At 57.3% G+C, this 22,249-nt stretch overlaps 1 protein-coding gene across 1 annotated transcript; it reads left to right on the top strand.

The window, feature by feature from the left end:
• Positions 1-10,364: 10,364 nt before the first annotated feature.
• On the top strand, positions 10,365-19,618 carry LOC104577187 (semaphorin-3D). Its single transcript, XM_010224635.2, has 17 exons — positions 10,365-10,519; positions 13,628-13,788; positions 14,611-14,673; positions 14,935-15,054; positions 15,413-15,515; positions 15,901-16,029; positions 16,211-16,356; positions 16,614-16,728; positions 16,886-16,955; positions 17,152-17,296; positions 17,385-17,607; positions 17,718-17,806; positions 18,050-18,091; positions 18,380-18,537; positions 18,734-18,798; positions 18,997-19,127; positions 19,202-19,618. Exons 1-17 carry the CDS (start codon positions 10,396-10,398, stop codon positions 19,616-19,618), a joined length of 2,301 nt encoding a protein of 766 aa, XP_010222937.2. The 5' UTR covers positions 10,365-10,395.
• The last annotated feature ends 2,631 nt before the right edge of the window (positions 19,619-22,249 follow it).

The following is a 22,249-nucleotide window of genomic DNA, read 5'->3' as shown; positions in this document are numbered from 1 at the left end:
TACCGATTTTGGAACGGATCTCAAGCTTGAGTCCTCATTCTGTGAGTTACACGTCACCTCCTCATTTATTCCGCACTTAGTGCCTCGCTCTCAGATGTTGGGTGCATCTTCTGCTTTTCTTTTTGCTGGGAAAATTGAAGCACAGAGTGGCAAAGCAACCAGCATGAGGGGAGATCACAGGGGAACAAATCATTCTGTCTCCTTAAACATATGATCCCCATGGACTATTCCAAATCACAGCCATCTATTGGTTATTACAGATGAAGGAATTACAGTGATTTCATGAGACCAAGACTGCAGATCTGGCAGTACTGAGACTGAACAGAGGCCAGCAAACCTGAAGCTGTGAGTCCTGAGACTCCTGGCTGCCACTAATATTCATCCTTTATTATAAAGGATGAGATAAGCCTTTATTATTCCTGGATAAGGGTGTTATACAAATATTGGCCCATGTGGATATGACTTCTCTGTGCTCTCTATGCTATAGTCTAAAAGACCCCCTGGCCATGCTGTTCCTGCACACACTCCACACACGTTTTTCTGGGCCAGCACAACTCAGCTCCGCTGCTGCATGGCAAAGAGTGTAGTGGTTGCAAATGTCACACTGAGTTGGATTGGGAGCCTGCCCAGGGTACGGTTTCCCTGAAACAATGTGGTTCACAAGAACACGTCCATGTGGGGTAATTGTTCTTGTCCAGGACACTGGCAAGTCGCCACGTATTGTGTGCAGAACCCACTTTGCTTCTCCCACCATCAAGTTCAGGTTAATTTCCCTGTTTTCCAGGAGGAGATCAGTGATGTCAGCTAATTTGGACAGAGTTCTTCACAGCACAAAAGAAAGTGGCTTTCGGTTTCAATCTGCCCCTTGTCCAGTGCGAGGGCTGCTCTTCCCATGGTGCGTGCTTGTCCCCAGGGCCACAGTGACAGCTGTGCCACTGCATCCTGGAGCCTCCGTGCTCACTCACACTTGGGCCAGGGTAGAGTCAGGTTCACTTTCCTCAAAGCTCTGATCTGGGCAATAGAAGGATGATCTGCTATTCAGAACATGTATATATGTGTTCCGATACTTGTATGTACTGGCAGCTCTGCTACTGCTCCTTTCTGGCCATTAGCAGTTCACTTAGCCCATCTGTGCCTCAATTCCCCACAGGGACAATGTCACCTTAGTCACAGTGGCTTTTCACCCTGGGATGCCTCAGGGGTAAAGACATTAAGATCCAAGAGACCTTCAGATGCAGTAGGGATTGGGCAGGAACTATGTGCCTTGCATATGAGGCTCACAGTTGAGTTTTCTCTGTTCTGTCTGATAAGTTAAATGATTGCAACAAGGGGAGCTGTCTGCCTTGCTGCTGCCAGAAGAGTGCCCTGTTTCTTCTCTCAGAAGATCAGCAACCGAGCTGTCCTAACACCTGACAAATGTGCCTTCATGTGCCTTTACTTTCAGCTCACCCTACAGTTGACCTGAGCCAGGGTGTCTCTCCTAGAGAGGAATGAATGAATGAGCAGCCAAATGGGCTGAATGGCCTGGCATCCATCTACAGACTCTCAGCTGGTCACTAATTCCTAGGAGAAACTCAGCACGAAGGCTGCAGTTGGACCGGATCCAGCGTTCATTACTCCAGAAAAACCCCATTGCCTTCTCAGGCTGTCACCTGGGTAGGGACTGCAGGTTTCCTCAGCAATTTTGGAGCTAACTGGGACAACCGTTAGGGAAAAATGTCTCTCTGGTTTCTGGTCAGTTAAAAGTGTCTCTCTTCTCCTGCTCTCCCAGTACCCCTCCCAGTCCAAGAGAGGGGCTGAGACTGATGCAGCAGCAGCGCTGCTCAAAAGCAGCAGGAAAACTGATGCTCTCAATGGCACGTCCTTCCCATTAGCGGGGAGACGCAGGCAGCAGTGAGCCAGAGAAAAGGGCAGCTCTTGTCGGAGGCTGCACAAGCCTGGTGCTCTGCAGGGGTCCAAGCTACGCAAGTCAGGGAGCTTAGCAGGGAATTTGAGCTGTAATTGCCAAGCAGTCACTGCCAAGAGGCTCTGAGAAGAAGCAGATAAGGGTGCAGGAACCCTTCATCCTCATTAAAATACTTTCCCTGGCAAAGCCCCCCACGCCTGCTCAGCCTGTTCCAATTAGTGCAGTGGGCCAAGGGAGGCCAAAGAGCAGGGTTCCTGTGGATGAAGAGAAAACACTGGAGAGCTTTCAAGTGCTGGAGGGAGGCAAGCGACCTCAGCCCAGGACAGAGGGAGGCCCTGGGAGCATAACACACACTCCTGTCACTTCATGGCACTGGCCAAGAGTGAATCCAATGAGCTGGGTCACTGAGCTAAGGAGTAGGTGCTTCACAGACACCTCCTGCGTCAGAGTAGCCCTGGTTTTAGCAGTGGGGAACTGTTGACCCCCTGCCCAGTAGGTCTGGAGATGCAGAACAGTAATTCTGTTGTGAATGAAGTTTGGCAAGGAAGTGTGCTCTGCAAATCATTTAAATACACTGCAAAACATCTCAGCAGCTTACAGTAGCAATAGCAAGTGGCTGAGGAGCCCCAGAGAAGATAGCAACTTGCCTGTCCATGGAGCAGAGATGCTTCTCCTGTGCCCCAAAGCTGTTTTTCTGAGGATGCAGCTGTCTCCAGCCCATAGCTTTTCTCCTAGAGTACTACAGAGAGGCCCGTTAGGATGTTGATATGTGCCCACAAGGACCCTAACCATGATCACCACCTCATTTCTGGTGGCCACTGAAGGACCAGCAGTCTGATACGCTTGGTGACAACTGGCTCTGCCCAAGCTAGAGGCAGTGACCTACAGGTGAAAGGCTCTGTAGGATACCTGGGTATCACACCACTCGCCCCAGCAGAGGTTTTGCTGGCAGATCAGGGGGAGAAGCACTACCAAACCTGCCTCCTAGCTAGATTGCTCACAGACTCCTAGCCTTGGGGAGCCTCTGCTGGATTTTTCCACATTCCTGATTCAGCCAGATCTAGCTCAAGAAGTCTGAAGTTCAAAAAATGCCTCCTCAGTGGGCTAACCCCCCTTGAGCCTTTCAAATGCTGTATTGAATATCAGCCATGTGGTGGACAGGTGGCAAGTGTTGGTTTCAGCCCATGTGCTGGCATCTTTGTATAAATGGCTCTTAGGAATGTGGCTGAGTCTCTGGGGACCCCTGAGGCTTTGGGGATCTGGCCCATCAGCGGGGCGGGCAGGAGGGAGGCCCTTTGATACCTTATTTGGGTACTTTAACATGCCATTAGGGGGTAGCAAGTCCCCTCACAAACATGAAAGAATTTCAACTTCTCAGCTCTGTTAGGAGGTAGGGTGAGGGTTTAATATGCTAGGTGAACCCACTGCTCCCTTCTAAAAGATGCACTGGGATTTGTTGCATGACAGCTCCCAGGCTACTGAAAACAGATCTGGGGTGTGAAAGAGCAGCCGATACCCCCCAGCTCAGCGCTGCACGTGCTGTAGCTCTGGGCAGTGCTACAAGACAGGGCTTTCGGAGTGAGACCGGCTGACATCCCACCAGCTGCTGAGGCCAGCGGTTCACCGCAGCGAAGAGCTGGAGGAACAGCCAGGAAATGAGGCCACGCTGCCGGCCTCGCATGAGACACAATTGCTACGCACTTGTCTCACCTCCCTGACCCTGTGCTTTGTCTGGGGAGGAGCCCAGCCTTCTTCCTCTGAGCACGTCCCTGCGCAGCTGCCAGCTGCCTTCCTGGCCTGGTTACCCCCCTCCATGAAGTCTTGGTCTGGGCAGCTTCCCATAGCCACGTACCTAAGCCAAGGGTTGGCAACGGGGCTCGGGCGCTGCTCAGTGCCTGGGGAGGCTCTCGCAAAAGCCACAAACTGAGGTGTGGGAATGTGGCATGGGATTGCAAGGGGAGAGCTGCAGAGTCCCAAGAACACCCTATGGGGGTGCTTCCCCATGAGTTGTATCCACCTCACTCAGAGATTCTGAGGCACTTGAAGCTGTCTGTGCTCTGGAAGCATTTTAGGAGACCAGCTTGCACAGAGATGTGCAAGGTGGACTTGGCTTCCCTGCTTTCCTGCTCCCTGGCTGTGTGCGGGCTATTTGCTTTGGTGTAAGAGACAGGCTGCCAACTCCCATTTGGAAGTGTAAGTCTATCAGCCAAGACCCTTCTGCTGTTGGTAGGGGACTGTGGTGAATTAGAGGGATGAACAGCTGGGGTTGCCCTTGGTGGGCACTAACTGGCACGAGCAACACGTTCAGACAGCCCAACCAAGTCCCAAGGGAACCTGAGGCAAGGGACAAACCATTCAGCTCATCACCATGTACCGAGACAAACTCAGCTGCTCAGCCACCTTCCCAGCCTGACTTCTGTGGGATGAGCACACTCACACGTGAACCATTTCACCAAACTAACTCACAGGAGGGAGGGAAGGTAGGGCCTAAGCACTGCATGGAGAGGGAGCAAGTGGCTTCCCTAGAAAGGGATTAGCAGATTGTTAAAAGGGAGACAGCTCTTTATCCCCTCATAAACACTTATTAATATATGGCCATGCGTGGGGCTGGTAAGAGCACCTTTAGAGAAGCTGCATTGCATATCTCAAGCAGAAAGATTTTCTCCCCTAAAGGTTCCCTTCCCAAACAGGTGGAAAATTCCCTTCAGCACAGAGTAGAGACAGCTGGAATTTGCCAAGATCACAGGAAGCTCTGATGGACAAGGTCACTACCCACGATGGACATGGCTTTGCCAGTGCTTCAAGGGACACAAAAGGAAACTGGTTGCAGAACTCACTCCGAGCTGGTCAGCTATAGTGTCCAAGTGCCCAAGGTCCATGTTCATGCAGCAGTGCAGAGTGGGCTGCACTTTATATAATAATGCACCAATTCTCAGAGATCAGGAATCCTTTTTATATCAGGACAGATAAGAAGTAAAAAGTGAACAGAGAGTGTGGGGAGACAGAGGAGCAGAGACAACCCAGTAGCTCCTTCTTGGTCCAGGGTTTGGGCATTTTACACAATCTTCCCAGGTGATCTCTATTTTCTCATCTCTCTCACAGGTGACCCTTATTAGCATCTCACCCTTTGTATTCCCATATTGGTTGGCCTCAGAAAATCCTTTTATCTGTCAAACTATCAGATTATTATTTTCATCCTTGGCCACGCCAACCTTTCTTCCTACATATTCCCATAAGAGAGTGCTTCCTCCTGAGTGTGGAAACAAATGGTAAAGTCCTCCTGATCCTACCAAGACCCGCCAGGTTTCCCCATGGACAGGACAGCGGAGTTGTCTCTGCCCTGGTTGATGTTAACACGTACCTGTTAGCAAGGAGCCCTCCTGCGTGGCGGAGGCGAAGCACACGGGGGCAAACGCAGCCCGCCCGCAGGGCTGTGGCGCCAGCAGCAGCTGGAACTCGTTCCTTCATGCGCTCAGCGCTTGGCACGCTTCAACACCAGCGCCTGGCGAGAAACAGCCGCTGGGATAATTGTGATCATAGCCTTTAATCTCCCAAGGCAGGCGCGCTGGGGGCCAGCGGGTGATCTCCCGCCTGGAACGGGGCCTACTGGCCAGGCCGGCCGGGCAACAGCAGAGAAACGTGAGAGAAGCTCCAGCAACCTCAGCGTTGTTCTGCTGCTCAGCGATTCCTCTGGCCAAGCGCTGCAAACGTGCACCCTTTCCTTTCTCTTCCCCTCGTTGTCCGCCTTTGGGGTTGTGCGCAGGCCGTGTGCTTCGGGCACATGCGTGCTGTTGGGCTCAGTGGCATCGGGGTAGGCACGGAGGAAGCTGAGGGGCCCGGTGGCTTCATCCTCTCCTTCGGGAAAGGCCAACAGCTGCCTCCCCAGGCTGCCCCAGGAAGCAGGAGCAGCAGCTGCTGGCGAATCCATTACGCTGCACAGGATGGAGGGAATCAGCCCAAACCCCTGGTTGAGAAAGGAGCATTTCTGTGCCCCAGACCTGTGTGGGCAGGAGGAGGGACAGCAGTCTCTTTGTGAGAAAGGCCCCTCCGCCTGCACACAGACGTGCCTGCCAAGACCCAGGACTCCTAGATATGGGTCCGTACTCTCCCTGCACAAGCAGACCAGCATTCGCCCAGGACACACCACACCACGTGCAGACCCCAGCCTGCACAAACGGGCTTGGATGGACCGAGCCAGGGGAGGGAGAAGGACAGACCCCCATGATGGAAAGGCAGAGCCATCCTGTCCTTACAGGGCTTTGCTTGAGGAAGTGAGGACGGTGTCAAGCAATAGGTGCAAGAGGCCTGGATCTCAGGACATCAGCTGAGGAGCCAGGGGAGCTAAGGGAGCTGATCTGTTGGCATGTCTCATATAGTGCCAGCCCTGTGGGGCGACTTCAGCCATCTGAAACTCTCCCATCTCATGTCACCTCTCACATGAGGTAGCCCAGCAAGGTCTAGTGCGGGGTTTTCTTCCCCAGGCAGGAGGGATTGCTGAGGTTTAGTGCTCACCGCATCGCAGCCCCGCACCTCCCCGCTGCTTGCTGATGGCTGCTCCCCTGAGGTCCCCCAGCTGTTGAGGCCCTGCACTTTAACTCCTGGCTGTGACCTGGCTGAGCCCAAAGTGTAACTCAAGAAGGCAATAGGCTGCAAACGGAGCTTGCGGATTAGCCAGGAAACAATTGGGCCTGTGAGATGGGGAGAACACTTGCCAGGCTGTGCTGCACAGGGAGGAAGCGGGAGGTATCTGATCTTAATGCAATAGGATTGCTGGAAAGCTCAAGTTCAGCACACCCTTCCGTCCTGGGAGATAATCCACAGCCTGATCCATCTACTGCCAGCAACCTTCCCCCTCTAAATTTTGGGCAGTTGCGCTATTCATGGCACCGCAGAAAACAGGCGTTGTCAGAGGACAAGTGCTTCCCTCCCATAGCAACCTGTTTCAAACTCAAGATGTTTGTCATGTCTCGGTGCTGCTCATTGTTCCCTACAAGGCTCTCCCCAGGACTTCTACAGAGGAAAACTTTGTGCAGGGGCACCAAGTGCTGGGTTTAGGGGATACTCCAGATCCTTAAATCTGTTAGACTCCTGAGCACCTCACTGATCTGAGTAGAGATGCAGTCATGGAGCGACATAGGGCTGCCACGGGGGAGTCGAAGCATCGTAGCATAGTGCCGTGGAAGGCAGGGCTACAAGGTGCCCACATCTTCTCCTGCGATCCTGCCTGCTTGTAGAGCCGCTGGTAGCATGGGTCAGAACAGGAAAGCAGGCGGAGCAGTGAGTTTAAAGAGCTGAATTCCATCAAAAATGTTACTGCCACTCCCCTTAAAACCGGGACTGCAAAATCCTTCCTCTCCCTCAGGCCCTCCTGGTACCCAGGGCATGAAATCTTCTGTGCCGTAACCCGGTCTCCAAAGCCAAACCCACAGAAATCCCCTCACCCCAGCGGTCTGCTCTCATCAGCAATTCTTTCTCCAAACTGAGATAGAAATAGTTGTAGCTCAGGGCAGTTGATTATTTAAAGCTGTCGGGAGTGTTTAATTTAACCCTGGATTCATCATCTGCAGCTTGTTTCCATCCACTAGACACCCGCTCTCCCCCTCTCCGTGTAAACTCTGCCTGTGACAAGCTCTTCACCTCCAGGAACACTTGGGCTGAGGTTTATAGGAAGGGGCTGTGACCCCACTGTGTGTTTCCAGCCACTTCACCCAGCCAAACGGGCACGGCTGAGCATGCCTCTGTACCAGGCCTCGCACATGAAGCCAGGCAATTCCCACCGAGAGGGAGCTGGGATTTTAGCTGAGCTTTGCAGAATGGATGTACGTCGCAGAGGGAGGGAGCTGTGCCCTGCCTGCCATTCGCAGCTTCCCGGGCCCACCCTGGGATGTCTTGGAGCTTCAGGGCATGAACGTGCTGACTGCTGTCCCCAGTCCGAAGCCTAGCACGGGCTCTGCTCCCTTTATAGAAAGCTGCAATTAGAGGGCAAGTTCTCCAGCAACCATATGTACATTGGCAAAAACTCTTGGTCAAATCACAGTCATGTCCTTGCAGTGACCCTGGAATAACACTGTTCACTCAGGCCATAGAATCATAGAATCATAGAATCATAGAATGCTTAGGGTTGGAAGGGACCTCTAGAGATCATCTAGTCCAACCCCCCTGCATACGCAGGGACACCTAGAGCACGTGGCACAGGACTGTGTCCAAACGGGTTTTGAAGATCTCCAGAGAAGGAGACTCTACAACCTCTCTGGGCAGCCTGTTCCAGTGCTCTGTCACCCTCACTGTTAAGAAATTTTTCCTTAAGTTCCTATGGAATTTTTGATGTTTCAGTTTCCGGCCATTTCCTCTAGTCCTATCAGTGGCCACCACTGAAAAGAGACCATCCCCGTCCTCTGCACTCCCTCCGTTGAGGTATTTATATACACTGATTAGATCCCCTCTCAGCCTTCTCTTCTCCAGGCTGAACAGGCCCAGCTCCCTCAGCCTCTCCTCATAGGGCAGATGTTCCAGACCCCTGATCATCCTTGTAGCCCTGCGCTGGACTCTCTCCAGCAGCTCCACATCCCTCTTGTACTGTGGAGCCCAGAACTGGACACAATAGAGCCCAGAACTGGACACAATAAAGCCCAGAACTGGACACTGGACACTGGACCCATGGCCATGAGTCTGCAGGAGAACAGGTCTGCATGAGGTCTTCAGCTTTCTGGATGAACTTGGTGCATTTTGGAAGGGCTAAAACTGCCAGTTCCCCCAGCACAGGACTGCTGCTCTTTACCTCTGCATGGCAGGAACGTGGCAGAACGACACTGGGCTTTGATGGCTTGAGTCCAGCTAGGGGATGGCACTTGGGGCTGCACAGTTTTAGGCTGGAGCTGGTTAACTCCAGTAAAGACTAGGGAAAAAGTCAGCACAGGAGCTGCCCCCAAGCACTGCACACAGCCCTGCACAGCGCAGGGACTCTCTGAATGCAGAAAGGGAGGGGAAATTTGCTGAGCGGTAGATCTGGCCATCTTCTCCCTGTCCCCCACCAGAGAGATAACAACCCATGCTTCTGAAAGCTGAAACTGGGCCCGTAGGCCCAGCCTGGTGCTCCGTCTTGTGGGAGATGGGGAACAAGGCAGTTTAAAATGTTTGGCTTCCCTGGGCTGTGTCTGAGTGTTCACTCCTACACAGTCTGTAACAGAGACTGCAGAAATCCCCTATTTCTTGGGTCAAATGCCTCTACGCTTATTCTAAGTCTGGCAGCCAGGGGACTTATAGATCTGAACACCCATCAAGTGCACAGGGTAGTTGGAGCTGACGTTTTGAGACCAGGACATTTATAAGCAGGAAAAAAAATGTCTAAATTGCATTAATTAATTGCCGAGAACTGTCAGTCTGACTTTGCTCCCCTCTGGGATGCATGGGAGTTGGTGAATAAGGTGATAATACTGCGTCTGGCGGTGTGTAAATGCGAGAGAGTAGGAGTGATCCCTGTGGTTAGTGTCCAGGAGCTGCTAAATGCTGGCGGTGCCTTTCTTGGGCCCAAAGCCATCACAACATGCACGTGGCATAGCCTTCTTGTAATAGCTCATCCTTGGAATTCTCTGTTATGCAAACCGTGTCTGAGCCCCTGGGCAGCAGGAGAAGATGCAGCCTTCCGGTGCAGCCCACGCTGGATCTTGTCATGCTCAAACTGGCCAAGTGAACCAGGGCTCCACAAGCAGGAGCTTCTTTGACAGCTCCCAGAGATGTGTATAGGGTGCACGGCACCCACCTGGGAACTGAACCACTCTGTAACATGAAGACATCCAGACCCCAGTGCCCTGGCAACGTCCAGGATGTCTCCTCCTCATCAATAACCATTGAGGCTGCAAGGATAGCCCAGCAAGGGGGCCTTTGCCTCGCTGAGCCTCCTGCTTTTCCTCCCACCTGTCAGTTTAGGCTAATGGAGCCCTTCAAGACAGGCCTTGTCTCTCCCCAAGTCTGGCTTTCACAGAGACCGATGGGGCCTGGCCCTCCTCAGTGCCTGCAGGTGCTCTGCTCAGATAAACAGTCCCAACGTGCGCTGTGGTGAGCTGCTCAGGGGCCTGCAGGAGCTCAGATACTCAGCCTCGCCATCCCTGCACAGGCTGTGGGACTCCAGCGTGGCCAGGGACCTCCCCGGCCCCCATGCTCGGCAGAGCTGGCTAGTTCTGCAGTGCCGTGGGTGGGTCTGGGGCTGGGCTCTTGGGCAGAGCCCAGGAGCTCCTCTCTGCCAGGCAGCTGAACTGTCACCTCGGGTACAGGAGAGCTGCCATGCTGTCCCTCGGGATGGCTGGAGTGACCCAGAGCTCTTCGGAGCAAGGGGTCCCTGGGGCTGGTGGGACAGTCCCATCCGCCACAGCCTGCAGTCGTGCAGCTTCCCCCTTTTCTTCTTACAGCTGGAGGTGAAGGTGGCATCTCTGTGTGTGGACCATGGCACCGTGACGGGGAGCTGCCCCAGTGCCCAGCAGCAGAGCACCAGGATGAAATCCTCCCGCGGTGGCGGGCTTCCCCTCGGCACAATCCTGCTCTGGATCCTCCTGCTGCTCCCGGACACCAGTGTGGCCTGGAAGCAACATGCCCCTCGCCTTCGTGTCTCCTATAAAGGTAAGAGGGCCCTGGAGGCTGCTGGCGTGTGGGATTTCTGTAGGGGCTACGCTTCATTTTGAAGGGCTGGAAGGAATGTCCAGGGTGACAGAATGAGCCAGGCCTCCCAGGAGGTGGGAGGTCATGGCTGCAATGACTCTACACGCGCCAGTCTCGGGGTGCTTCATGGACTGTGGCTGAAATGGTGGGCACAGCCCCTGAGGATGCAGCACGGGTGCTGCCGGCCTCGGGGAACAGCACATCCCACCTGGGTGCAGCTTGGGTTCGGGGCAGCCAGGGCCATCTCCCTTCTGCCCAGACTCACCCTGTGAACCATAGAGCGTGTCTGGGGCTGGAGTTCACCTGGGGGAACCTTCCCTGACCTGTTGGGAAGATCCCCTGTGTTCACACAGTGCAATAGGCACCCTAAGCCCCAGGCATCTTATGGGATGCATTGCGGGCTGTTCAAGTCTCCAGCTTGAGACTCCAGCGTCTCCCATCAGGGAGATGGGACCCAGCTCAGAAACGCAGCCAGGGCCTGTCTGTCCCCGGAGGCGGAGGCAGAGGAGGCTGCTCAGCCGGCAGGAACACAGAGGGACTCCTGACTTCAAAGCCCCACGGAGTGCTGGGGCCAGGCATGCCAAAAACCCTCGAGTCTTGGGCAGAGGCAGGAGAGGAAGCTCCCAGCATCAGGAGGGCTCAAGGACAATACGAACAATGACAGGGGATGTGACTCACGGACAGCACAAGGCAGGTTCAAGGACACAATGGCCTGAGAACTTTAGGTTTAAAAATCCCTCGGAAAGAAACAAAAAGATTACATCCACCCCAGCATCTACAGGATCAGCCTCACTGTCAGATCCCAGCATGGGGGTGGCAGGTGGAGCTGGATGGGAAGAGGGGAAATGTAAGCAGGCGCATGAGAAGGAAATGGCAGCGCCGAAGGCTGGAAGAGCAAAGGAAGGATGGGGCACAGGGCAAGGGGCCAGGAACAACAGCGGCAGCTCCCGCCCCGCCGCGGAGGCAAGGAGCAGGGTTAGGCCAGCAGCCCGGCAGGTCGGAGGCAGCTTTGGGTAGACACGGCTCACGCTGGGGCAGCCTTGGTGCTGGCCAGGGTTGAGCCTCTCTGCTTTCTTACACGGCGGCTACACCGCAGCATGACTGTGCGGTGAAACGACAGCACTGCTCTGAGCTCCTGTGGCTCTGATAATCTGGGGTTGGCCTGGCTAGAAGTTGCCAAATGGGTTTTCCAGCTATCTGTGATGGAGAGGCAGCCCAGCTGGGCAGGATCCAGAAGCCATTGCACTGCGGCAGGGCAGGAGGCTCTGGTTATCTGCACCAAAAGCTGCCCTGACGCAGCTCTTATCAGCCACGGGGCTGCGGGGGTCGTCTCCTGGGGCTGGCTCCTTCTTAGGGCTGGGTGAAGGATGGAGAAGGGTCTCCCAGCAGAGCCGGGCGGTGACCCCAGGAAGCCGAGGGTCACCCTGTGCTGAGGGTGTTGGTGCTACGGGGCAGGCGGGGATGATGGATGGGATGAGGCAGTCTCAGTGATCCTGACAACAAAGGGAAACACCGCATGGCCTTTGGAGATAACACAAAAGAGAGGATGTTTCTCTGGGCTCACCTCTGTCTTTAGCCATTGCACAGTTTCTTCAGAGGCTACTTGATTCCCTCCCTTAGGGGCTGGGGCCTGAATGAGATGTCTTGTTTGTATAGATGGGCTGGGGGCAAGAAAGGGTGGTTTATGCTCATTTGGCAGGCACCTTCCTGCGCATATAGCATGGGAATCAAAGATATTTAGATGTCCAAACCGTTTGGAAAGGAGCAGAACCATGGCGCAGCATGAGGCGGGGATGGACCGCGGTGCTCATCATCCCATGGAGCCTGCCGTGGATTTCATGCTGCAAGTGCAGGACAGTGAATCCTCCTGACAGCCAGGTCGCATCCTCCCCTCCACATTGCAGCAGGCTCCTGAGACACCAGCAGAGAGGGCTCCCTGTCAGTCCTGCATGCTTGGACAGGGCCAAAGCAGCTCCGAGCACCAAGTGGTGATAATAGCAGCTTTCTCCTTGACGCAGGCATGTCCCCCATGGCTTAATTGCCCCCTTGACTTAATTACACCCATGCACTGGATGAATCTTCAACCTTCCCTCGCCCTCGCATCTTCCTTTCCAGTGCCTTGTCTTACATTCCCTCTGGATCCTTCAGGTCCACAAGGGATGAGTGAACTGAGACTGAGGAAACTTTTCCAGGAGCGGAGTGAGGGCTCTTTGTCCTGGCAAGATCGCCCTGGGAGCCTGGAAGAGAGATGGATTTCTCTGTGTTACAGTAACTAGAGCTCTGATCCCAGCACCGGGCAGCCCCGGAGAAAGGGAAGAAGGAAACGCCTGGTCGGAGCAGGCCGGGCTGCAGCGTCGCGGTTCCGGCAGGGATCCTGCTTGTTGCATGTGCCCCAGCAGCTCCTTTCCTCACAGGCAGGAGCGGACGTCAGGGGCATTTCCAGCTCACAACAACTGGCCCCGCTTCCTCTCTCCCATGGAAATGGGGTGGAAGGAAGAGAGCAATAGCCTCCGGCAGCCACCGGCAGCCTCCGGCGCACACGGAACCAGGCACGCTCTGCTTACTGGCACCCGTGCTGCCGTCCCTGCTGGCCAGCACTTGCTTCCCTCCTCCAGCACCAAATGGGTGCTCTCAGAAGCCCCTTTCCTGAGCTGCTCTAATTCTGGGTTTAGGCTGTGTCCCAGAGCATGAGACATCAAAATGTGACAGTCAGAGGCAGAGCAGCACTCGAGAGGCGGCTGGAGACTTGCTACAAGCTCCTTGGCCCTGCATCTGGCTGGCCTGGTGCTTGGGGTAAAGCCCAGCAGCTCACAGGTACTGAGCGGTTAAAAAGGAGCTGGTCCAAGTGTCCTGGCTGGGCCAGGGCAGTCGTCTTTTTATACAGCTTTTCATTTGAGTTTTACTTGGCCCCAGAGATTTGTCGCCAAGGCACGGTCAGGAAAGTTGCTTTCCCTTGAGGTGGGTGGATGATGAGAGCTGTTCCTGGGAGAAGGAAGGAGAGGGTCTCCTGCTGTCTGCTGCCTCACTAATGGGCTTCCCTTTTTTCTTTCTTCTTCTTCTGCCCCTTAGATCTGCTGAGATCCAACAGCTCTCGCCTGTTGCTGGCGTCAGCGGATGGGCTGGATTTCCAGGCACTTTTGCTGAATGAAGACAGGGCCTGGCTGATGGTGGGAGCAAAAAACCACATCTTCCTGCTCCATCTCAACCATCCCACCAGGGAGCCTGAGAAGGTCAGTGCTGGGGAGGAGGGTGTGAACACAATCCTGAGCCAGACCAGCCTCTTCCTCCGCAGTTCCCCCGGGGAAGCGCTCTGTGCCAGTGCCAGGGAATGGAGGGGGATGTGGTCCTAGCTGGGATGGGGCAGTGTCGCCAAGGACACAATTTTTTTGGGATTTCTCAGTCAGTGGGGTCAGCCAGCCCCTGGCCCATGTACTGGTATTGATCCCCACTTGGGACGGGCCATAAGAGCCTCCTGCTGTGGCCAGCACCAGGAAAGGACAGGGCTGCTCAGCCAGGAGCCAAGAGCTGGGTGGGTCCAGGCTGAGGGTGGAAGGGAAGCACCCAAAGCCCGGAGATCACGCCATAATCACTGCTTTTGCAAGATCTAAAACAAATGGAGTCCACTAATGTCATCCCAATGCATCCTGCCTGTGGGGTGCACAGTTCAAAACCAACAAAAGGAAAGACCGTTAGCACATTCGGGCCTGGCGTTGCCATGGGCTGGGATCCAGGACCTGCCTGCTGAGCGGGTGTGTCGTGGCCCACCCAGATTTGCTCTGACCCTACCTGGCAGCCTGCCCGCTGAGCTCAGCTGTCCCTTTGGGTCCCAGAGGGTTGTCAGACCTTTCGCAGTGCAGCCCGGCATCCTCCCCATGTGCCTCAACCCAGCAGAGAGGGTTGACTGGTCACGGTCACCCCAACCTCAGCCTTTGGGGACGTGCCTGTGGCAGGCAGCACTTGGAGGAACCGGTCAAGCTGTGTCTGTGCTGCCCAGGCAGGTCGAGGAAAGCAGGCACCAAGTGGGGCTCAGGCTGATGGGGTTTGTGTTGCAGATTTTCTGGCCAGCCTCCCGGGAGCAGGTTGAGCACTGCCGTCTGGCAGGGAAGAATGCAGAGGTAAGCAGGCCTGCTGCTGGGCCCAGCACAGGTGTCTAACACCCCCACGACCCAAAATGGCACCCTGGGGAGCTGCAGAGCACAGCAGTGTCCAGCCAGCCGAGACTGGCATTGGGCCTCAGCAAGCTCAGCCTGCTGAGTCCCCGGGGAGCACCCAGGTGGGCTTCCCATCCTGGGAAGACCTGAAAAATGGTTGGTAGGAGCTGCATCTGCGCGTGTTACCTGGGCTCTCACCATTGCCAACGTTTCTGTCCCGAGCAGACAGAATGTGCCAACTTCATCCGCCTCCTGCAGCCCTTCAACAGGAGCCATGTGTTTGCCTGTGGGACTGGCTCCTACCAGCCTGTCTGTGCCTTCATCCAGCTGGGAGGCAGAGCAAAGGTGAGGGATGCCCTGGTGAGCCATGTCCCCCGCTTCCTCCCAGCAGATCCTTGTCCTCCTCTATAGCGGGGAAGGGAGGGGAAGGGCGTGCCCGGATAGCCAGGCCCCGAGCCTGGAGCCAGTGCAGGGAGCTTGCAGCTGCACGTGCTGAGAAGCAGCTCATGCTCGGCAGCACCGGGGTGCCCCGAGAGAGGTGTACCTGTTGTGGCATTAGCCAGCACAGACCTTCTGCTCCCAGGCTGAAGGTTATCCAAATGATAGGGACATCCCACAGGAGGCAGGGACAGGCCAAGGGAGGTGGGGTCAGGTTCACTGCTAGCCCCCATCTAGGCTGACATTTCCCCTCTGGCTCTGGCAGGATACTGGGGCCCTACCGATGCGGCTGGTGACCCACTCCTTGGAATCGGGGCGAGGACGGTGCCCATACAGCCCCCATGAACCTTTCACAGGGCTCCTTGTCGGTAAGATGAAACGGGGAGCAGGGAGTAGAGGTGATGCTGGGAGGGTGGGAGTCCTGGGAATGGCCTGTGTGGAAGTCCCTGCGTGCTGGCCCTGCAGAGCCTTGTCATGCTCAGGTTCATCCCAGCCTCAGAGAGAGGTTCCTGCTCAAAAACATGAGAGGGGCTTTACAAATGCCACACATGCATGGGGGTGTGTGCAGGGACACTGGCTGGCCCACCTTGTAGCACCTGGTGGGTCATCAGCCAGAGCCAGCACTGGTGTCATCGTGGCTGAGGAAGGGACGGCTCCTGATGCAGGGCTGCACTGAGGATCTGGGGAGCCCTGCCAGGGTAACTGCCAGCAGTAGCACCCCAGCTCACCCGCATCTCCTTCCTGACCCTGCAGATGGGGAGCTCTATTCTGGCACCTCCAGTGACTTCATGGGCAGCAGTGCTGCTTTCTTCCGGACCTGGGTTCACAGGGCTGAGCAGAGCTACATCCGGACGGAGCAGAACCAGGATCACTGGCTACACGGTAGAGGCGTGGGGAGAGGCGAGGGGTCAGCGTGGTGTTTGCTGCGTGGCCTGAGGGCTCCCTTTGCTTCTTCCATGGGGGAAGCGAATGCCTGAAAGCCTCTGGCACAAATTACAAGATCAGATCTAGCTGGGAGAGCTGCCAGCACACGGCCACATTGTGCTGCTCCTCCTCCCCGCAGAGCCTGCGTTCGTTGGCGCTTATGCCATCCCTGACACCCATAACCCACGTGATGACAAGGTCTACATCTTCTTCCGCGAGACCGCCCTGGAAGCCGGGCAGTGGGAGAGACGGCACATCCATGCCAGGGTGGCGCGGGTCTGCAAGGTCAGTCCTGGCGGGTTGGCACCCTGCGAGCAGCACAGAGCAGCTTGCCAGGCAGCCTAGGGGGGCTCAGCTGCCCCAGGGACTGGCCACATAGAGGGTTCCCCAGGCACCATCCCTGCTCTGGGCTGGGGGAACATCCCAAATAGGGGCAAACAACAAGAACCGGGGTGGAGGATGTCACCGAGTGCAGCGTGGGGATGGAGGCAGGTGCAGTGATGGGAGAGGCTGGGCTGAGGGCAGCACCTGGTGCCCGGCAGAACGACGCTGGGGGCAAGCGCAGCCTCATCAATCGCTGGAGCACATTCCTCAAGGCCCGCCTGGTATGCTCCATCCCCGGGCCCCACGGCACCGAGACCCACTTCGACCAGCTTGGTGAGTGCGCACGCTGCTCAGCGGCACGGCAGCCGGGAGGGAGGCGCCAATGCCACCACCGCGAGCCTGTCGCTAAGCGGTGCCCACGGCTGTCAGACCATCCCCGTGGCTCACGCTATGGCTGCCAGGCCCCTCATCCCCACCTCTCTCCTTGCAGAGGATGTTTTCCTCCTCCGCACCCGGGATCCACAGAACCCTCTTGTCTTCAGCCTCTTCACGGTTTCCAGGTGAGTCCTGGGCACTGGCTGGCCCTGTGCATAGGACAGTCCAGCCACCTCTGTCCCCTCGTCGGCACTGCGCCATGGGGAGCCCTGTGGAAAGACCCAGCTGGGCAAGGAAAGGCCGCAGGGGACATGGGTGCCACAGAGCTGGCTCCTGCGGAGGAGCAGGGAGACTGACAGCTCCACTCTCTCTCCCCTCCAGCGGCGTCTTCAGCGGCTCCGCCGTGTGCGTCTACTCCATGGCTGCCGTGAGAGCCGCCTTCAGCGGCCCTTTCGCACACAAGGAGGGATTCGACTACCGCTGGGTAGAGTACAAGGGGCGCATCCCGTACCCCCGGCCTGGCACAGTAAGGACCTGGAGCAGGGGAGCAGATGGTGCCGGGGGGCTCGGAGAGGCCGTCCTGGTCGTAACGTAGCTCCCTGTGGTCCTCGCAGTGCCCCAGTGAGACGTACGACCCACTCCTGCAATCCACCAAGGACTTCCCCGACGAGCTGATCAGCTTCATGCGCACCCACCAGCTCATGTGGGAGCCCGTGTACCCGCAGCGCCGCCGGCCCGTCCTCGTGAGGGTCAACGTGCCGTACCGGCTCCAGAGGCTCCTGGTGCACAGGGTGGAGATGGAGAGCAGGCACTACGACGTGCTCTTCCTTGGCACAGGTAGGGGCTTGCCCCAGCTCTGGGCACGCTGGCACCATGTGGTGACACCCAGTCCTGCCCTGGCTGGTGATTCCCAGCCCGGACAGCTCCCTCTCCTGCTGCATTCACAGATGATGGCAAAGTCCTGAAGGTGGGTCTGGCCAGCGGGGCGAGCCAGGGCACGGAGGAGATCAGCCTTGAGGAGATCAGTGTCACCAAGGTACAGGGACCTGGGCCAGGGCTGGACCTCAGGCTGCCGAATTGAGCAGTATGGCCTCGTTCAGCCCCCTGCAGTACCTCCCTGGCCTCCATGCGGGGAGATCCTTAGCCTCACTGCTGTTGTCTCCCAGCAACCCTGACCAGCAGTTACCGTCCCTGCAAGGAGTGGAGTGAGGGTCACTGGTGGACTGAGGTGCCGGGGAAGGACTAACTCCACTGTAGGACTAACCCTCCTCTCTTCCAGGTACCTTCTCCCATCCTGGACATGCAGTTGTCACCAAAGCGGGTGAGTTCTCCCTAAGGCTTCACCCTGAGGTAGCTGAGGGAAGGGATGGCTGACCCCAGCCTCTCCCCCTCAGTCCCAGGCCTCGCACCTGTAGAGAGCAGGTTTCACCAGGGCAGCACTGCACAGCTCAGGGTGGAGGGAGTAGCAAGCTCGCCCCTGCACCCCACTGGTCTCTCCAGGCCACAGGTCCTTGGCCTGGCACAGGGCAGGATGCCCAAGTCCCAGGCTGGACCCCATGTCTGCAGCCTCAGTGGGTGCTGACAGCTGCTGTTCTCGTTGCCTGAGCAGCAGGAGCTGTTTGTGAGCAGCACCCACGGGCTGCTGCAGCTCTCCCTGTACCGCTGTGAGCTCTACGGCAAAGCCTGCACCGACTGCTGCCTGGCCAGGGATCCCTACTGCACCTGGGATGGCAAGAGCTGCGCCCCACACTTGCTCACAGAGAAGAGGTGAGCACCTGCCTTGCTCCCCTGCATGGGCAAGGACAAGCCATGACCCTGAAGGCTTTGCCCTGACCCTCACCTGCCACCTGCCACACTGCCCCTCATCCCCTGTGCCTCGTTGCTCTGCCACTGAGTGGCCCAGGGCACACAGCCCGGGTGAGTGCCCCCAGCCAGCGCTGCCAAGATGTGCTTGCTCCCCCAGGCAGGCCCGCTGGCAGGACGCGCTGAAGTCCGACCCACTCAGCCAGTGCCAGGACACCACAGACGGTGAGTGCCAGCCCCTGCGAGGAGGCTCCAGCACCGAGACACCAGCACCCGTGTCCTGGGCACCTCTTCCAGGGCCTGTGCCAGCACTAGCCCTCTGCCCCGCTCGGGCAGTGCCAGACATCTTGCCAGGCACCCTGGGCAGCGCAGGGAGCGCAGAGCTGGGCAGTCACCCCTCCTCCTGTCCCCTCTCGCCCACAGGGACCACTGCAGCAGAGAAGCTGGTTTTCGGCGTGGAGAAAAACTCGACCTTCCTCGAGTGCCTGCCTCGCTCGCCCCAGACAAGCATCCAGTGGCTGGTGCAGCACAGCGACGAGGGGAGCGTGAGCGAGGTACGGGGTGCAGGGCCCGGGGATGGCTCGGCCGGGCGCAGCACCGAGGCTCACAGTGCTCTGCCTTCGCCCAGCTCACGAGCAACGGCCACTTCCTGATGCTGGAGCAAGGGCTGCTGATCCGCCAGCTGGCGACGGAGGACGAGGGGACCTACGAATGCCGGGCTGTGGAGCGCTCCTTCTCGCGGCCCCTCACGCGCTACAGCCTTCGTGTCATCAGGCACGAGGCGATGGAGGCGCCTCCCTACAAGCGGGGCAAGGGGGCCGAGCTAGGAGGAAGCTACCAGCCCCCCCTGCCCCGAGTGGACCTACAAATGAGCTACAAGGGATTCCCGCGGGCGCTGGGGGCACCAGGCACCAGCCTCGATACCTACTGCAATGCCCTGCGGCACCAGGAAAGGCAGCGGCAGAAGGCCTGGCCCCAGAAGTGGCAGCATCCTTCCCCAGAAAGCAAGAAGGGCCGAGTGCGACGGCACCCTCAGCGCCTGTAACCAACCGCGCAGAGCGGCCCGGGGCTGCCTCTGCTTTGGGGCCACCACAGGGCACTGGCGCCCGCCCCCTCCACCAATTTGGGCCCTTCCTGCATTCAGGCACCAGCTCCCAGGTGCCTCTCAGCCTCCTGTGCAGAAAGCGCTGTGCGTTGACTACCTCACACTGTGCCAGTGCCCTCGGCCTCTCCATGCGCCCCCGCGGAGCACAGCGGGGCCGGGGCAGTCCGTCCGGATTCAAGACTCAAAGCTATTTACACCCTGCTAAGTATTTATTCTCCTCCTTCCCCGCCCTTAACAGTGATCATTATTAGCAGCAACAGCAAATGCAGAGGACTGAGGATGGAAAGAGCCAGTTTTCACCTGGCTCCCGACACTGGGCAACACCCAGATGCCGCCATGGACAGAAGCAGACCCGAATGCCCCCTCGGCCTGCCCAGGCCAGCACCTCGTTCCGGAGCCGGCGCTCGGGAGCTGCTTGCTGAGCGGGGCTCTGGCAGCAGCACCGCTGGGGGTGCACAACCCAACCGCGACCCGCACTGCTTTTTTGTATCAAATTGTGTTTGAAGTTCACTTTACCAAAAGAGAAAGACACCAGGCAATTATACCAACTTACAATTTATTATTTTTTAAAAAATGACATGAAACACAAGTAAAAATAAATACATCATATAAACAACAAATTATTCAAAGTCTCTGTTCTGGGAGATTGGGAGAGCACATCCCGCTCGACAGAGAGAAGAGGGAAGCACATGGTCATGCGTGGGGCCAACCGCCCAACCCACCCTGCTAGAGATACTCCTCTTTCCAATCACAAAAAGACAGGCCACAAACTAAGGCGGTAGTAAGGAAGAAAACAAAAACAGCCCAAAACAAAACGAGACTCATCAGTGGATTCATTCAGGCTCCCCTCCATAGGTGGATTGGCCAAAAAGACCCCATCTCCGAGCCGGGCACTCCCACTGCAGGAGCCACTGCGGTGGCGCTGCAGGAGGTGGCCAAGCTGCGCTGCCTCCTTCACACCGCGTCCTCCTTTCGCGCTCCGTGTGCGAGGAGCCCTCATCCCCAGTGGGACGTAGCCCGACTACACCCCCCTATTGAATCTCTGCCCCCCACCCCCTGCCCTTCCAAGACTGCATTGACAAACTTCGTCCTAGAGTAGAGTGAAACAGCAGTTGAGAAGATCCTTGCCGCACTTGCCCCTTTGGGCCTAGAAGTCATCCACAAGCCACCAGCCATTTTCTTGCGTTCAGCTATTAGCTGACACCAGTAAGTCAAGCAGACGCAGGTTCTAGCGAGGCACCCGTGGAAGTCCCGTCCTTGCTTCCTGGAAGCGTTTCTGTATCTGCAGTCATCTGTGCAGCTCCTGGCGCCCCGGGAGCGAATGGGCCCAGCTGTGGGCCAGGCGAGGCCCCGCCGCTCTGAGGCACCCTGAGGTACCTGCCGTGCTGCAGCCCCAGGCTCCGCCACCCGCGGGAGTGAAGGGCGGACAACCCCACAGAGCCTGCGCGGCCGTGGGGACAGTATCGGGCGCGTTGCAGCTGCAGGTCACTCCCCACCCACCCCGTGGTGTCTTGCAGTGGTACAAGGCGCAGCTTTGCCCGACTGTCCCTGCTGCATCCGGAGAGGAGTGGAAACCTCCCACCTAAGGGAAGAGCTCAGAGGCGGGTGCTCGTGCGAGGGGACCTTGGGGCTGTGCTCAGGAATCTTCCTTAGTGTCCAAACGCCTCCACGGAGAGTCCTGTACTGCTGTCCTCAGTGTCACCCGCAGCCCAGCCGCGAGCTGCCAGCTGCTCCCATCAGTTCATGAAAGACGAACTCAGCAGCAAAACAAAAAATTCAACCCGTGCAGGAAAAGCCCCCATTCCAGGCTCAGAAAACCTAGACAGGACCCTCTAAAGCACAACTACGTGCTAAAGAGAAGGTGGGAGAAGAGGGAGGAGGAGGCCATGGTGTTTGGGGCTCTGAGAGGTCACCCTGTTCAGGAGGAGCCTGGATAACCTGTTCAGGAGGAGCCTGGATAACCTGCACACCCGTGCGGCTTCAAGGAAGCAGAAGGAAATCCCTTCCCCCTGCCTTAGAGCACCGCGTGAGAGCCGGTGCCCACCCGCGCCGCCCTGGGCCGCTCGCCGGGGCTGAGGGTCAGCATCACGGCCAGCTGCTGCCCCAGGCACTGCGACCATCTGACCATCTCTGTGCCGACGCTCTGACAAGGGGCGGGTCCCCATGAAAGGCAAGGGCTGAAGGGCAGGGAACCTGGTGGCTAAGTGGGGGGAGAGGCGCTGCCATGCCCGGCCATGCTCAGAAAGGGCGACTGGGACTCGACTCGGGCTCTTTCTGAGCAGGGGCAGCACATGCCCGGCTCTTCAGCAACGAAGGGAGCCCCTCAGGGTGGGTCGCTTCCAGGGGCGGCTGTGCTAGAGGCTTCCTGGCTGCCGAGGACCACGGGGCACCGGGCAGCCAGAGCCCCATTCCGATGGGGGCCGAGCGCATCCGCCTCGAGTCCTGCGGTACGGGGCTAGGTCACAACCAGGGACCCTTGGCGGAGGGGAAAGGTGCCAGGGCCGCTCGCTGCAGCACCGGCCCCTCTGGAGGTGGCTCGTGCTTTCCTGGAGAGGCAACGAGCAGAGGAGG

This window comes from Tinamus guttatus, unplaced genomic scaffold (assembly GCF_059628265.1).
Source record: "Tinamus guttatus ecotype Peru unplaced genomic scaffold, ASM5962826v1 Tinamus_guttatus_pri_ptg000026l, whole genome shotgun sequence".
Lineage (NCBI taxonomy): Eukaryota > Metazoa > Chordata > Aves > Tinamiformes > Tinamidae > Tinamus > Tinamus guttatus.
This window is presented reverse-complemented; position numbering and strand designations above follow the sequence as displayed.

Coding starts and splice junctions, on each gene's coding strand:
- LOC104577187 (XM_010224635.2), top strand. CDS start 10,396: ATGAAATCCTCCCGCGGTGGCGGGCTTCCCCTCGGCACAATCCTGCTC. Junction 16,030..16,210: donor CCAGGATCACTGGCTACACG/GTAGAGGCGTGG, acceptor TCCTCCCCGCAG/AGCCTGCGTTCGTTGGCGCT. Junction 18,538..18,733: donor CACTTGCTCACAGAGAAGAG/GTGAGCACCTGC, acceptor TTGCTCCCCCAG/GCAGGCCCGCTGGCAGGACG.